Source organism: Cydia pomonella, chromosome 15 (assembly GCF_033807575.1).
Source record: "Cydia pomonella isolate Wapato2018A chromosome 15, ilCydPomo1, whole genome shotgun sequence".
In the NCBI taxonomy this organism is placed as follows: domain Eukaryota; kingdom Metazoa; phylum Arthropoda; class Insecta; order Lepidoptera; family Tortricidae; genus Cydia; species Cydia pomonella.
In genome coordinates, this window is record NC_084717.1 from 1,615,399 (window position 1) to 1,629,816 (window position 14,418).

General features: G+C 35.3%; 1 protein-coding gene across 3 annotated transcripts; it reads right to left on the reverse strand.

Annotated features, from left to right (window-relative positions):
- Positions 1-422: 422 nt before the first annotated feature.
- On the reverse strand, positions 423-11,873 carry LOC133525515 (uncharacterized). 3 transcript variants are annotated; one of them, XM_061861778.1, is made up of 10 exons: positions 11,730-11,873; positions 10,916-10,977; positions 9,625-9,850; positions 7,940-8,150; positions 6,429-6,791; positions 4,943-5,128; positions 4,379-4,500; positions 3,193-3,354; positions 2,852-3,022; positions 423-2,440 (listed from the first exon to the last, which is right to left on the reverse strand). In XM_061861778.1, exons 3-10 carry the CDS (start codon positions 9,835-9,837, stop codon positions 2,150-2,152), a joined length of 1,719 nt encoding a protein of 572 aa, XP_061717762.1. In that variant the 5' UTR covers positions 9,838-9,850; positions 10,916-10,977; positions 11,730-11,873; the 3' UTR covers positions 423-2,149. The 3 variants fall into 3 exon arrangements, with proteins under 3 accessions (XP_061717762.1, XP_061717763.1, XP_061717764.1); XM_061861779.1 differs by lacking the exon at positions 10,916-10,977; XM_061861780.1 differs by lacking the exon at positions 10,916-10,977 and having other exon boundaries at positions 11,706-11,871.
- Between the last annotated feature and the right edge of the window lie 2,545 nt (positions 11,874-14,418).

Below are 14,418 nucleotides of genomic sequence, written 5' to 3' on the forward strand. Positions count from 1 at the left end.
GAGCTCTGGAAACCTTACTCACCGGCAGGAACACAACACTATGAGTAGGGTCTAGTGTTATTTGGCTGCGGTTTTCTGTAAGGTGGAGGTACTTCCCCAGTTGGGCTCTGCTCCAGAACTGGATTAAGCGCTTAAGCGATTTAGATGAAATTTGGTATGCAGATAATTTGAGGCCCAAGAAAGGACAAAGAATATTTTTGAATCGCAGACAGAAGTTATTAACGTTATAATTACCTACATAAAGTTGCGAAATTTAGTTTTTTACCCGACTGCGTCAGAAAGACGGTAATGTTTATCGAGGGTATATGTATGTATGCACATTTTTTTTGCCACGCGCTACAGCTCAAACGGCTGCCATTAGGTATGTATATAACTGGTAAGTCTGATCATGAGTCCAATGTTATAATATATTTAAAAAAAAAATTTAAAAATATATTTTATTTTATGGCAGAATTCGCCCATGTAACCCCGACCTATTAATTTTGACATATCAGTTTTGTAACTGTGCCACTTTCTCAGTACATAAATTCGAGCACTATCGATTTTTCCTTACGTTTGCAGTATATTATATTAGATTATAAAACAAATAACAAAAATATCATTATATTATAAAACTATATAAAAAAATTACTTAAAATAGTAACATTTCATAATGGTTTTGATCGCAACCATCTTAATTGTAAAGAAAATAAAGCACGCAATAGTAGCAGCCGTTACAAAACTGAATTAAAAATGTATTTTAGAGCAATATTCATTAATTATTCTAATAATTTTTGCCTTTTTATTGAAAAAATTAATATGAAAAAAAAAATCATATTAATAAATCTTAATAATTTAAATGTACAATTAAACCTATTGAAATAGGTAAAACAGAACAGAATTATTTCAGTCGTTACATAACTGACAGGCATTTACGACTTTGTCAGTTAAATAAATTAATAATAAAATTAAAAAAATAAACTAAGCTTAAGTGTGTGAAACAAAACACAATCTCAAATACTTTAGAATATCTACTTTACTATGGATACCAACATTCCCACTAAAAATGATATTAAAAAAGGTGTCATTTTCGGCATGGTACACGATTCGGTAAAACGCCCTTATTTTCATATTTCCTTGAACGAATACAATATTATAATATTTCCTTCCTTTAATTACCTATTACTCCTTTAACTTTAAGTAACTTTAACTTTAAGTAGACATATATTAATATCCAGATCTATCAATAACCAGAGATGGGAAAAATAGTTTATAAAAAGTACCAAAAATACAAAATACAAATACCTACTTGATAAACTATTTCAAATGCAAAATACAAAAATAGTTTTAAAATTTATATTTGAAATACTAAATAGCTATTTTCAAAATACTTTTTTAAAATACAAATACTTTTCGGTAAAAAGTACCGGAATTACGGAGTCAGAAAGGCTTTCTTTATTCTTTGAAAATAGTGTGTCGGTTGGTGGTTTTTTTATTAATAATAATTATCTTTTTATTAATTGTAATGTGTTACAGTTTCTTTACTCTAGTATACTCTTGTTGGTGTGGTGAAAATGTTTATGTTTCACCATGTAGCAAAGTTTTTTCACCTCTCGTGCCTTGAAACCCTCGCAATGCTCAAGATTTTAGTTTTTTAACTACTCACTGCACTCACGGTCATGTGCGCCATTACTAAACCTACTCAACAGTTCCATGTTAAAAGAATGAGGGAGTTGCAAGAATTGTCGTCAGAAAAGATTGTAACCTCTAAATACAAACTGCTAAAAAGTATTTTGTATTTTGAAAATAGGTCCTAAAACTATTTCAAACAAAAAATAGTCTCATAAAAAAGTATTGAAATAAAAAAAAGAAATAGGCATTTTGCATTTCGTATTTGCATTTGAAATACAAGTATTTCAATAACAGTTTTGAATGATTTACAGTTAGATTCACTAGACTTAAATCGACCGGGACAAACTTTGACACCCACCCACTATCTTCAGTTACCCGTGAACAAGATGCATGTTACTGCGTCGGAATATATGGAGCTCAAAAACAATATGAAAGGTTATCACGGTTCATATCCGGGTCGATTTAAGTCAAGTATTTCAAACAAGCCACATCTCTGTTTTCCTTCAAGGAGCACATGTCCCTAGGGATAATTGAAAATTTACGTATATTTCTCTTTTAACTCTCTCCTTAGTATCTTTCCAGTCGAGTTCTTCGGTAACTCATCCAAAAACATCACATCACTTATCCTCTTATACTCAGCCACTCTCTTCTTCACAAAGTCGCATATATTTGATGGGGCTACATTGTGTCCCTTCTTTACCACTATGAACGCTTTGGGCGCTTCTCCTTTGGTCTCATGGGGAACCCCGATAACTGCAGCGTCGTCTACTGATGGATGGTCGCGGAGGACGCCTTCTAATTCTGCTGGCGGAACTTGGAAGCCTTTGACCTGGATAACATTAAAAAACACTAGACAACATATTTCAACCAACTTGATGATACTGGGCTTAACGTCGTAGAAAATTAGCCTGTTATTGGGGATAAAACTGCCAGAAAACCCTCGCGCATTCGTTATTTTAGTGTATAATTACAGGTTTAAATCGGTTTCCACGTTATGTATTCTTGAGCCTTAAGCAAGTATAAATATCATGGGAAATGATACCGGATCATCCAGATGGTGCGAGAGCTTGTATGAAAGTTCAGTGAATTGCGGTATTTCCTCTATCAATTGAATTATATGTAGTCATAGCCGACAATATTATGAAACTCCTATGCGAGCTACCCCTTCTTCTTTTTCCCCTATCTTATCACTTTAAATCTAAATTTATTTCATTAACTTATCAATAATTTGAAGAAGTACCTTAATAAGTTCTTTTAATCTATCAGCTATAGTAATGATGCCGTGCTCATCTCCGATGGCCAAGTCTCCACTTCTGAACCATCCATCGTCAGTAAACGCTTCTTTATTTGCTTTGTCGTTATTTCTGTATCCCTTCATGACTTGTGGGCCACGAATCAACAGTTCTCCTTTCTGCAAAAAAGTTAAATGGCAGGTAATATTATGATTATTCTCAAATTTTTCTATTGAAGTATCTACGTAATATCTAAGTAAATCTAGATTACATGGATATAATTATTAGAAAACTCTTGAAGGTCAATATCTCGAAAACAATCTATAGAGAATATATAAATTACATTTACCTCATTAGGTCCAAGAGCTTTAAGATTTTCATCAACAATCTTAAGTTGAGTATTTGGAACAGGAAGACCAACACATCCATAGTTGTCATTACCTCTCGGAGTTACTGTTACCACTGGTGAAGTTTCTGTTAGACCGTAGCCTTGTCTGAAGTCAAATTTTCTCTGAAAAGATTAATTTTTTATTTTATTCAAATATAAAACAAACGGTCATACAAAAAATATTATTACACCTTCTTCTCTTAATCTAGACCTTAGAGTTTCCATGTTTGTTAATGTTTGTTTGTTATAAAATATTAAAATAATGAATAGAATCAGGCGTTACTTTGCGGAAATCGATACAAAAAATATTACTTTGGTAATTCGCGAAAAAATAACATACTAGTCAATAGTGCTAACCGGTTATACTTGCGTATTTGTACATGCAATTAATACTCCCACCCTCCCACCGCAAAAATAAATACGCAACTAAATATAACAACCCATCACCAAAAGTACAAAACTCCTCACTCGACGACTCTCTCGTGTCTGTAAGTAAGTATAACGGGTTAGCATTGATTGACTGGCACGTTATTTTTTTGCGGCTTAGCAAATTAATATTTTTTGTTTGAATTAAGATCAAAATAATACAGTAGATACAAATATAATATATGCACATGTCTTATACTGAATAGTTTTATGAGGTTTAAATAGTTGCAGTTTTGGTGCTGTTTTAAATCATATTTAACAGTCGTAGCAGCAGAAAAATATTTTGAGTTCGTAATTTATTGCACGATAGTATGATAAACAATGTTATGAGTTTTTTATGGTGCGTTACTTCCCTTTGGCGCTCAACGTAGGCCTAACAACAGATACACAAATTGTAAATTGTGATGTCAACTGCAGCTGCATTACTGTTGCGGCGTCGTTGTTCCGCTACTGTATCTGTTAATTTCCTTCATAAAATGAGTGACGGAATGAACCTCATAATCGTGGCAATAATGCGGCGGCGACCGTCACTCATTTTATCAAAGAAACCTTCAGATGCAGCGGTAGCAACAACGCAGCAATAATTATACTGCTACTGCTGTTGACACAGGAACGTTACCTTTACTATAACTTATTAGGTTAACATGTATAAGTACAGTATTATTTAGTAGATATTCTACTTGAATACGTATTGATTTCTACATAGCAGTGATAAATTTACCTTGGCTCTTTCGATGAATCTATCAGCATCTGAGGTTGTTAGGGGAGCAGATCCATTGATGATTACCTCCAGATGCTGAAATGTTTTGGGTGTTGCAGCTGGATGTGAAGCCATCAGTAACACTGTAATATAAAACCATTTCAGTTTAAAATGTATTGGTTTTTTCTCAATACACATAAATAATCATAACAAATTAAGTATCAGCTATAAAGAAAATCCACGTAAAAACTTTTACAGGGAAGTTAGTATTCCAAGAATTGAGATAATAATTTATATTTCGAAAAAAACCGGACAAGTGCGAGACGGACTCGTCCACCGAGGGTTCCGTAATTTTTAGTATTTGATGCTATATCGGCAACAGAAATACATCATCTGTGAAAATTTCAACTGTCCAGCTATCACGGTTCATGAGATACAGCCTGGTGCGAGGCAGCAGAAGGACGGACAGCGGAGTCTTAGTAATAGGGTCCTGTTTTACCCTTTAGGTATGGAACCCTTAAAACGCAACAAAAATTAAATTAACTCGTATAGAAAGAATTTTGAGACACTAAACATTTCGCATACCAATAGGAGGAACAGCGTACAAAACGTTGGTTTTATACTTTTCCAAGGTTTGCAAGAACAGTTGAGGCTGGAACTTCGGCAGGGTCACCAATTTGATTCCTTGGGATAGCTTGTGGAACATCATCACCTCTGCGCCGTATATGTGGAAAAATGGCAGCACCGCCATCACGGCATCTTGGTGGGTCGCTGGGAATTAAATTTGCAATTTGAAATATTACACTAAATAGTAATATCTAATTAATCGAGAAGTTATTTAAATATTCGCTAAATCTATGATGAACATAATGGATTGCTTGTAAATTACTTGATTAAACTTTTGTTAGTGGACAGTTCGAGCACAACGCTTCGACACTTCTCTTCATGGACAGGTGGGAAAAGTAGAAATTATTTTTTGACGCGAAAATTTTCTAGGCGGACTTGGACGACCTGCCTCATAGATTTTTTAGGTATTTTCGTGTCAAAAACATTTTTTTTCTCTACTATTTCCTAATGAGAACACTATTCCGAATGTGCTCTAAACGTATCACCACTATTTTTGTTACATCCTGTATTTATCGGTAACATGTCTTAATTTCGAAATATAGTCATATTTCGAAATCGGGCAGTCGCCCGATATTTCATTAGCCAAATTTTCATTAATCAAACGCGTCTTTTTTTAAAAACTGTGAAATTTTCTAAACATTTCAAATAGGCATCCCGTAGGAGCCATTGGGTTAGGCTACGTTAGATTGATTGGTAAATGGTGACTTTCAACGCGTTCGGTCAAATCAACATTTCAGGATTTTAATAATCACGTCTAAAGTTTTCGGAGATGAGATAGGTTAGGTGACCATATTTATCTCACTGCCTTCAGTCTTCATTATCTTCCAGTATCTACTGGACACAAACCGACTGGCAAATACGTCAAGCTAGCTTGTTATAACGATCTTTATCAAAGAATTGGAATCCTCAATGTCTGGTAAAACGTGATCGAATAATTATGGAATGTTATTACATTGTCAGATGTTCGTGTTATGAATGTCTAACGGACCGTGAAGTTATTAAGATTCTAGAGTCAGATCACGCCAAGTTTTCATGCCAAGTGCTGTCTAGTATGGTGCTCCTATAGGATATGCTGGATATGTATACATACATAGGCTACGGCGACTGCTTACCATCAGGCGGGCCGTATGCTTGTTTGCCACCGACGTAGTATAAAAAAAATTGTCACTGCCAAGTTTGTTCAAAGGTAGCGTCCTCAGAGATTTTAATGATTTTGATGTCATTTGTGTTTTGGTATGTCTAAAAGAATTAAAAAGTTATATAATTATATAAGAATACAGTCGCATGCAGAGAAAAGTAGCCTCTTCAGTTTTGAAACTCTGTAAAATATTTTAAATGTTGCAGGGTTTCCTTTCCTCAGCAGTGGATTGTGAATCACTTTCAGGTGATTACCAAATAGACGCTAAATAACTCTCACTGTTTAGATTGAAGCAGTTATAATTACCTGTTGTAGCATTATGTGTTTTGATGATAGGCTCATTCATTTGTTCACAATTTGCCACTAAATTCCTATTCGTCAAGTCTACTCCCTTTGGCTCTCCTGTTGTACCGCTCGAATAAGGCAAGAAACATACATCTTGAGCAGTTCGTCTGACTTCTTTCAACGGAGATAGATCAACATTGACATCAACGCTTAATTCTTTGAATCGTATCGTGCCAACTGGCACTTCTGTATCTTCAGTTCTAACTATAATGATGGGAATATCCAATTTTGCCATTTTAAGAGCGGCTTTGACGACGTCTGTTGTCTCTCGCACCGTGACTATCACTTTTGCGTCTGACATTACAAGTTGGCGTTGGACTTCATCTGGAACGAAAAGGAGAGCTTAATTATAAACTGAGTATACGTAGCGAGAGACCGATACATGAGCAATTTGAGCGAGGACAGCAAAGTGAGGGCGAATCCTGCTAGTAATCCTTTAGTCTTCTAGCCCTGCATCAAAGCAATTTGCACCGAAGTAAGAATTTACTTGAATTCGAGTAGTTTCAAGCAGTAGTTTATTTGCTTTCATGTTATACATAAGTTCTTATGAAATAAAAGTTTCAAACATGAGCCCTGTAAGTATCAATTTTTTTTACACTAGGTAACAATTTATTATACAAACATTTACATTTTATAGTTTGTCGTTTAAATATTCTTTCACAGAATAATAGATTTTTGTAATAAGCATTTGTTTTAATTTATTTGCCAAAATACTTTCTTTTTTTCTTTTTTAGTTTCTTCAGGTAATTTATTTTACAATTTTATTGACATTTTTAATGGGCAAGGCGAATATAGTTTTAATCGGGAGGGTGGTGGCATTAATCTTGAATTGTCTCTAGATGGTTAGGACGAGGGTATGTCTCCTCGTCTTACGTAAAATTCTGTGTATTTATGAACAAATTTGCAATTTTCCGAAATGTAAAGGCATTTGTAAAGGCACAGTAAGAATTTTGTGTTTTATGAAGTATAGCTTGAATTCGTGTGAATACGCGTAGTATAAATAGGTTTGAACTGATGACGATAATGGGGTAGTCCAACAAAATAGCCAGTACATTTAATTTCTACTGCATCAAGCACAGGTTAGTGGCGCAATTCAAAATAAACCCACGCGGAGTATAAACAGGGTTGATATTGGTGATGACGGCCCAGTTAACGATGCAAACCGAAATAAACTCACGTGCAGTGTAAATAGGGTTCAGTACTAGTGATGACGCTACCAGCGCCCAGTTTCCTTAAGACCACAACGTGGTAGTCAAGCACGTTGGGCAGCTATGGATTACGCTATATTGAATCGATAGTGCCTTTGTTAAACCTATAGTGCATCCAATACATTTAGAGAAGCAAAGTGTAAATAGGGTAGATACAGCGGTAAGGCTATGACGAGCTAGTCAAGCACGTTGGGCAACTATTGCTAATGCTAGTGCCTTATTAAATCCATAGTGCATTAAGCACGCAAATGAAAATAAACTCACGCGCAGTGTAAATAGGGTTGATACTGGTGATGACAGCACCAGCCCCCAATATGCCCAAGGCCACGACAGGATAGTCAGGCACATTGGGCAGCATGACGGCCACGGCGTCGCCGTCGCGCACGCGCAGCTTGCCACGCAGGTTCGCCGCGAAGGTGGACGATAGCTTGAAGCCTTGTGAATACGTGTAGCCACGTCCTGTGAAGCCGCACACCTGGAAATGTAATTATTTACAAATAAATAGGTGGGATATGACAAGTATTACGAATGAATGTGGACAGAGGAAAAGGTGGGCTGTGTAAGAAATGATATGAAACGAATGCAAGTTAATGATAAAGATGACGGGCGACTGAGAAGTATGGAAGAAAAAGACATGCTTCGGCTGCACCGACCCAAGTGAATGGGATAAGGGCAAGGCAAGTGAATGATGATGAGGTAAGTGGATGTGATGTTAATATATTAGTATGTAATTCACACTATTAAGGCTAATTTTAGAGTGCATCTAATAAAATATATATGTCACTGTTACTCAGGGCACAGGGCATTGTAGGACTCGTCATATTCGTCGGAGCTGATGCAGGTCCCGGATGCCGACATCTTTGCTAACTGTTGTTATATACTTATTTTTTTATTAATTTTTCTAATGACATATTGATAGTAACATTCATTTTAATCTGTGTAATACTCGTAATTTGTTTATGTGATTTATTTACTTATTAACAATATTAATAATTTTGTTAACATTTTCTCTCTTCAATTCTATATTAAATTTGTCTGTGTTATGCATGTAAGCGTGTTGGTGAAATGCTGTAAGCTTATATGTGGGAAATAAATGAAATGAAATATTGACAAGTCATGACGCAGCAATACATTTCTACTTTAGTAATTTATGAGGAAGGTGAAGGTGATTAACACAATAATGCAGTAATGCAGTTAAAATAAGCCGATGGCCGAAATGTCAAGAGCGGTTGTAACATTTTTGGTGTGTATGCTAATTGTAGGTCCCGTTTTCATTTCCGGATAATTTCATGTTTAGGACTTTAAGGTACCGCTGCCGCTACTAACTTAAAATATGTGTACCTACGGTACGATGACTAGAGTCAGGTCAAGCTATGTTGGCAGCGATTTAGATAATGAAAATGAAACTGAAAATGAAAAATGAATGACTGATGTGAATGATGATGAATGATGTGCTGGTAATACTATACCTAAGTTCCAGTTAGGTTGTAGTTAATTAATAATTATTAAGGTGACGTTTGGATGTCAACTGCAGCTGCATTACTGTTGCGGCGTCGTTGTTGCCGCCGCTGCTGTCATTTTCTTTGATAAAATGAACGCAATAATCAAGGCAGTAATGCGGCGGCAAACGTCACTCATTTTATTAAGGGAATTGACAGATACAGCAATAACATCAACGCCGCCGCAGTAATGTCGAAATGGTAATACAGCTGCAGTTGACATCCGAATGTCACCTTTAATCGTCTCGTTAAAATACGCTACTCCAAATACTCGAAAGACCATTTGGTATTGGCACAAATCGTCCAGACCTACTAGTTGCCTGCTAGCATGAGTTGCGTTCTCGCACGCGTCTCCATATATCTAGCGCGACTTCAAGTATGGACTCGCGCGTGAGAACGCAAGTAATGCTAGACGGTAAGAAAGGAAAAATTCTCCCAAGAAATACTTACCGCCATAGTCCGATCCGGCCATTTCTCCAGATTCTGCCACACGTACTCATACAACGTACACGTCGGTACTTCAATGTCTTTGAAAGGGGATTTTATGATTCCTTCTTGAGTCCAAGGTGTTTCAGAGAACTTCCGCACGCAGCTAAGGCATTTCAGACTCTTTTTTGTTAGCGCTACAGTTCGATTTGCAGCGAACAACGACTTTGATGCCATTTTTGTGAAACAGCTGAAACGGTGTAAGTGGGTATTTAAATAATTAGATCTACTATTGACTTAAGATGAAGATTTAAAACATTAGAAGAAAAAAAGGTCTTGAACCAAAGAATATTATTGGAAAAAAAATCTTTTCGAATTTTGATACAAGAAAGCTCGAAAATATAATGGGATGATCAATTTATATTTGTACTCTTGGTACTAAAATGGAAATCTTGGTTTACTTTGTGTGTGATCTTACTACATGAACGTGACCATTAGCTAGTCGTTATATATTTTAACGACTTTGATAATGGTAATTACCTATACATCAAACGTGCTGGTCAAGTAAGTTAAATAATATAATTTATAATGTTAGATCTGATCTAAACCACTTTAGAGGTGAAATGTTTGTTTTAGGATTTTATAGCTACCTACCTCAAATTTTGTAAAATACAATAAACCTTTATTTTTATCTAAACAGTTGGAGCGTTATTTAATTATTTTGGACCCGGGTACTTCCTTAAACTACGTCCAAAAGAGAGGTATGGGCATTGTGAATGTCATCTCGCTTTGTGTGGTAGGGCACAGCCAGTGGATGTCCAGTCCAGCCCAACTGGGGAAGTACCTCCACCTTACAGAAAACAGCAGCCAAATAACACTAGACCCTACTCATAGTGTTGTGTTCCTGCCGGTGAGTAAGGTTGCAGGAGCTCAACGAGGGGGGCGGTTTTAGGGCCGGCAACGCGCCTCTGGAGTTGTAGGCGTACTTAGGCTACGGAGACTGCTTACCATCAGGCGGGACGTATGCTTGTTTGCCACCGACGTAGTATAATTTTTTTTATTAGTTATCAGACAACACACGATTGTAATATAAATATTAAAGCTGAACATAAAAAAAACTTCATAAAAGTAATAAAAAACGGCGCACATTAAAACTAAAACTACAGCTAACATTATTAATAAAAAAATTGGCTCCAGCTCGGTGCCTTGTGGTGAGGTGCCTCGAGTTGGAGTGTCAAAGTTCACTGGTTTGTTTCAAAACTTTGAAATGTTTTTCTTATATTATTTATTATAAAATTAGGTATGTTTCTCGTACATTAATTCTCCTTTTATTCTCTTCTTATATTAATCTTCTTCATATATAAAAAGCAGCAATGCCTGCGGAAAAAATGCCATGTTTTATGAAGCATCGCTATTTTTTAAAAGATAAATTGAATTTTCTGTGATAAATACCACTCAAAAGCATCACACGTTTGAAGATAACTTCAAAACAAATAATAACTACAACATAAATGTCAATTTAATACACGGGTGATCTCACCCATATTAATATGCTCAAAAAAATTACAAACAATTTAATAAAATGTTGAAAGACTTTCTGATAAATAAATGTTACTACAACTTACAGGACTTTTTTGATGATGATGTTACAGACACCTTCTAAGCAATTATAATTAACTATACTTCATGAAAACAATTTATTTACAAACTTACCTACATTTATAACCAAAAACTAAATCTGTATTATGAATATTGTACATTAATTAATTTATTTGTTTGACATTTATTAGTGATCTCATGTGTAATATAAGAATTGCTTCATAACTTTCTTAAATAAGTAGATAATTTTGATAATATGTTATGAGTTATGAATAATAAGATATTATATGCTGTGCCCTTGCAGGGTCCATGTGAGACATTGTATATCATATTGTATAACATCTGTACTGTACCATGGTTGCAATAAAGAATGATTATGATTATGATTATGATTATAATACACGGGTGATCTCACCCATATTAATATACTGAAAACATGCTTGTCACGTATACTAGACATAAAATCCTTACTTATCACCATGGAATAAAAGCTTAAGTACTTTCACCTGTCTGCCTTTTCAGGTACTTACGCCTGTAACAATCAGTTAATCACGTTTTGTTAATACTATTTTATCACTTTTTCACTAAGTTTTTATAATAACATTGTATGACCTTACATTATCTACTTTAAATACGTATTGCCCGCACGCTGGCCGGGCAAACACTGATATTACGTTATGTTTATTTGCTAAACATAATATATTCACTATGATGAAGACTGTGAGCACATAGCTAGCTTAATTTGATCCTTAGGTTCATAGGAACTGTGTATAATGGCGTCTGGCTTATATTGGCATATGTCCGACGATACTACTGAACAATGAATATAAATGATAATGTTTGTTTACGTTGGATCATTGACATTGAGGTCGTTTTGTGGCGTGTGTTATTATGTATAATGTATAGTCCTCAACGACCTTGGATGTCATTTTAATAGCTTATCGTGCATGGATTAGTCGAGTCGAGTATTAGAAGCATGATCAGCTTGGAAATGGAGTGTTCTTGGTGTCAAACTATCGAAAAGTTTAATATATACCGGATGAAATAAAAAAAGATGCAGCTTCTGCGGTGGCCTTTAAGTTGAAATTGCGCAAGTGGCTTCTTAGCAATACATTCTATTCCATAGACGAATTCTTTGATCTGCCTAACATATAAATATTATTCATTTACTATAATCTAGTCACTTGTATAAAGCATAGATACTTAAATTAAATGTGTAATAATTAAATTGAATAAAATTAATTAATTACCTAATGATATGAAAACCATCATGAACATGATGAACATGACATGTAACTTGGCGTTATAAATAAATTATTTGTATTTTGTATTTGTATTTGTATGTAAGTGTTATATCTGTAACTAATATGGGGTAGACCTATGTTTATATGCGCCGACTAGATAGTGGGTAAATTAGATTTTGGATACGAGGGTGGTGGAATTAAAGACCCGAGTTTGCAATATTCTTACCCCCGGAGTTACACACAATGGTTTTCATCACACTTGCGAAGAAAAACTAAATTTTAAGCGAAATAATTCTTAAATACGGCGCCATATCAAACATTCGTCCGCCATTTTGTAATTTCTTGACAGGTAAGGCATCGAAGGCACAGACCTATTCGGCATTCAGCCACAATTGAAAATTATGTAAAAATATTTTAAACGGCTGTTAAATTAATCAAATTAAATAATTTTAAACATAAACAAAAATATTAAATTATAAACGTCAGTATTTTTAAAATAAAACTCATTTATGCCACTTGGTTTGTATGAATAAGTGAAATAAAGGAAAAAAGAACTCCCTAGGGAATAATATATTTCTTATTCACAATCTACAATATAAGCCTTTGTTCTTCAGTACTTCTGCATGAGCAATTGTGATGAAAAACATTTTGTATGTCAGTTCCGAAATACACGCGATTGAGTTACCTCGGTCTTTCATTGCTGCTCCTGGATATACCAGAAGGACCCTTCCAATATCTCCTAGTTATATACGTAAAAGTAAGGTCAGCTAAATTACCTTTTGTGCAAGCATTGAGCTATGTGGCAAGTTTCCAATGTATGAAACTTATTCCAATAGATTTTTTTTTGAAAAAAAAAAAGAGTTTATTTTTGACCAGATCTTGTTTCCAGACCATCTCGCCAACAATTACACACGCGGCCCGATTCGAAATTTAAGATAGGTACGTCAAAAAATTGCTAAAGATACGACTTTGCCTCCTTGTGTGTGTTCTACCGCTTGTACAATAATAGGCTGTGCTCTGAAAAATTGTTTGACATGATGCCAACGGCCACTTTATATCACCACACCGCTCGCCGTCGGCAGGGTGTTCATTCTCACACCCTAGAACCTAAATGGTCGCGTACTGTGCGGTTTAAGAGAAATTTCCTCCCGCGGACGCTTCGGCTGTGGAATGAGCTTCCTGCCGAGGTTTTCCCGAGGGGCTACAGTATGGAGTGAACAGGTTTTTAAAGTTAAAGTTTTAAAGTTCTGGAGTTGCAGGCGTCCATAGGCCGTATGCTTGTTTACCACCGGCGTTGTATAAAAAAATGGATCAGATATGACGTTTTTGTTTTTGTTCACTTTTGACACTGACATATCCGATCCCGATATTCGTAGTTGAGGGTAATGTTATACGTATCAAATCAAAATTAAGGGTGTAGCGCTCTTCGTTGAAAATAGGCTTAAGGCGCAGGGTAGGGCAAGCTATTCTCCATACAAATTAATAGTTTAATTAGTCAATTCTTTTATTACCTCTTTGTCTAAAATTAATTATTTTTGTTTTAGATAAATTAATATATTAATTATGCGGCGGATAATTGATGATGCGGTCGTATCAAAAATACACGATCTATTGTACATTTATTCATTTTATATGTAGGTTATAATAATGTATCCGGGTATTTACTAGGATTAAGTTTAGTTTTTCGATGGGATCATATAGATATCATAGAAAATGCTGTAATTAATTATTGCAGTGCAATGGCAACGTGATTGTAATATCATTTTACTGCCTGAACGGCTTATATTTATCTGTTTGCTAAAATAATAATGTAAGTATGTAGGTATTAATTTTATGGATGTGATATGTAAGTACTTCTGCATTCTACAGTAGGTTAGGTTAGGTAGGTACAGTAGGCAATGAGCTGGCAATAAGCCGGGACAAACGCTAGGAAGAAGAGAGACGCCCATGCACTTTGCTCGTGGGGACGAGATAC

Excerpts from the sequence above, each read along its gene's own strand:
- LOC133525515 (XM_061861779.1), bottom strand. The coding sequence starts at position 9,837 with ATGGCATCAAAGTCGTTGTTCGCTGCAAATCGAACTGTAGCGCTAACA. Across the intron at positions 4,501-4,942 it reads GTACGCTGTTCCTCCTATTG|TGTTACTGATGGCTTCACAT; the intron begins GTATGCGAAATG and ends TTTATATTACAG. Across the intron at positions 2,441-2,851 it reads GATTAAAAGAACTTATTAAG|GTCAAAGGCTTCCAAGTTCC; the intron begins GTACTTCTTCAA and ends AATGTTATCCAG.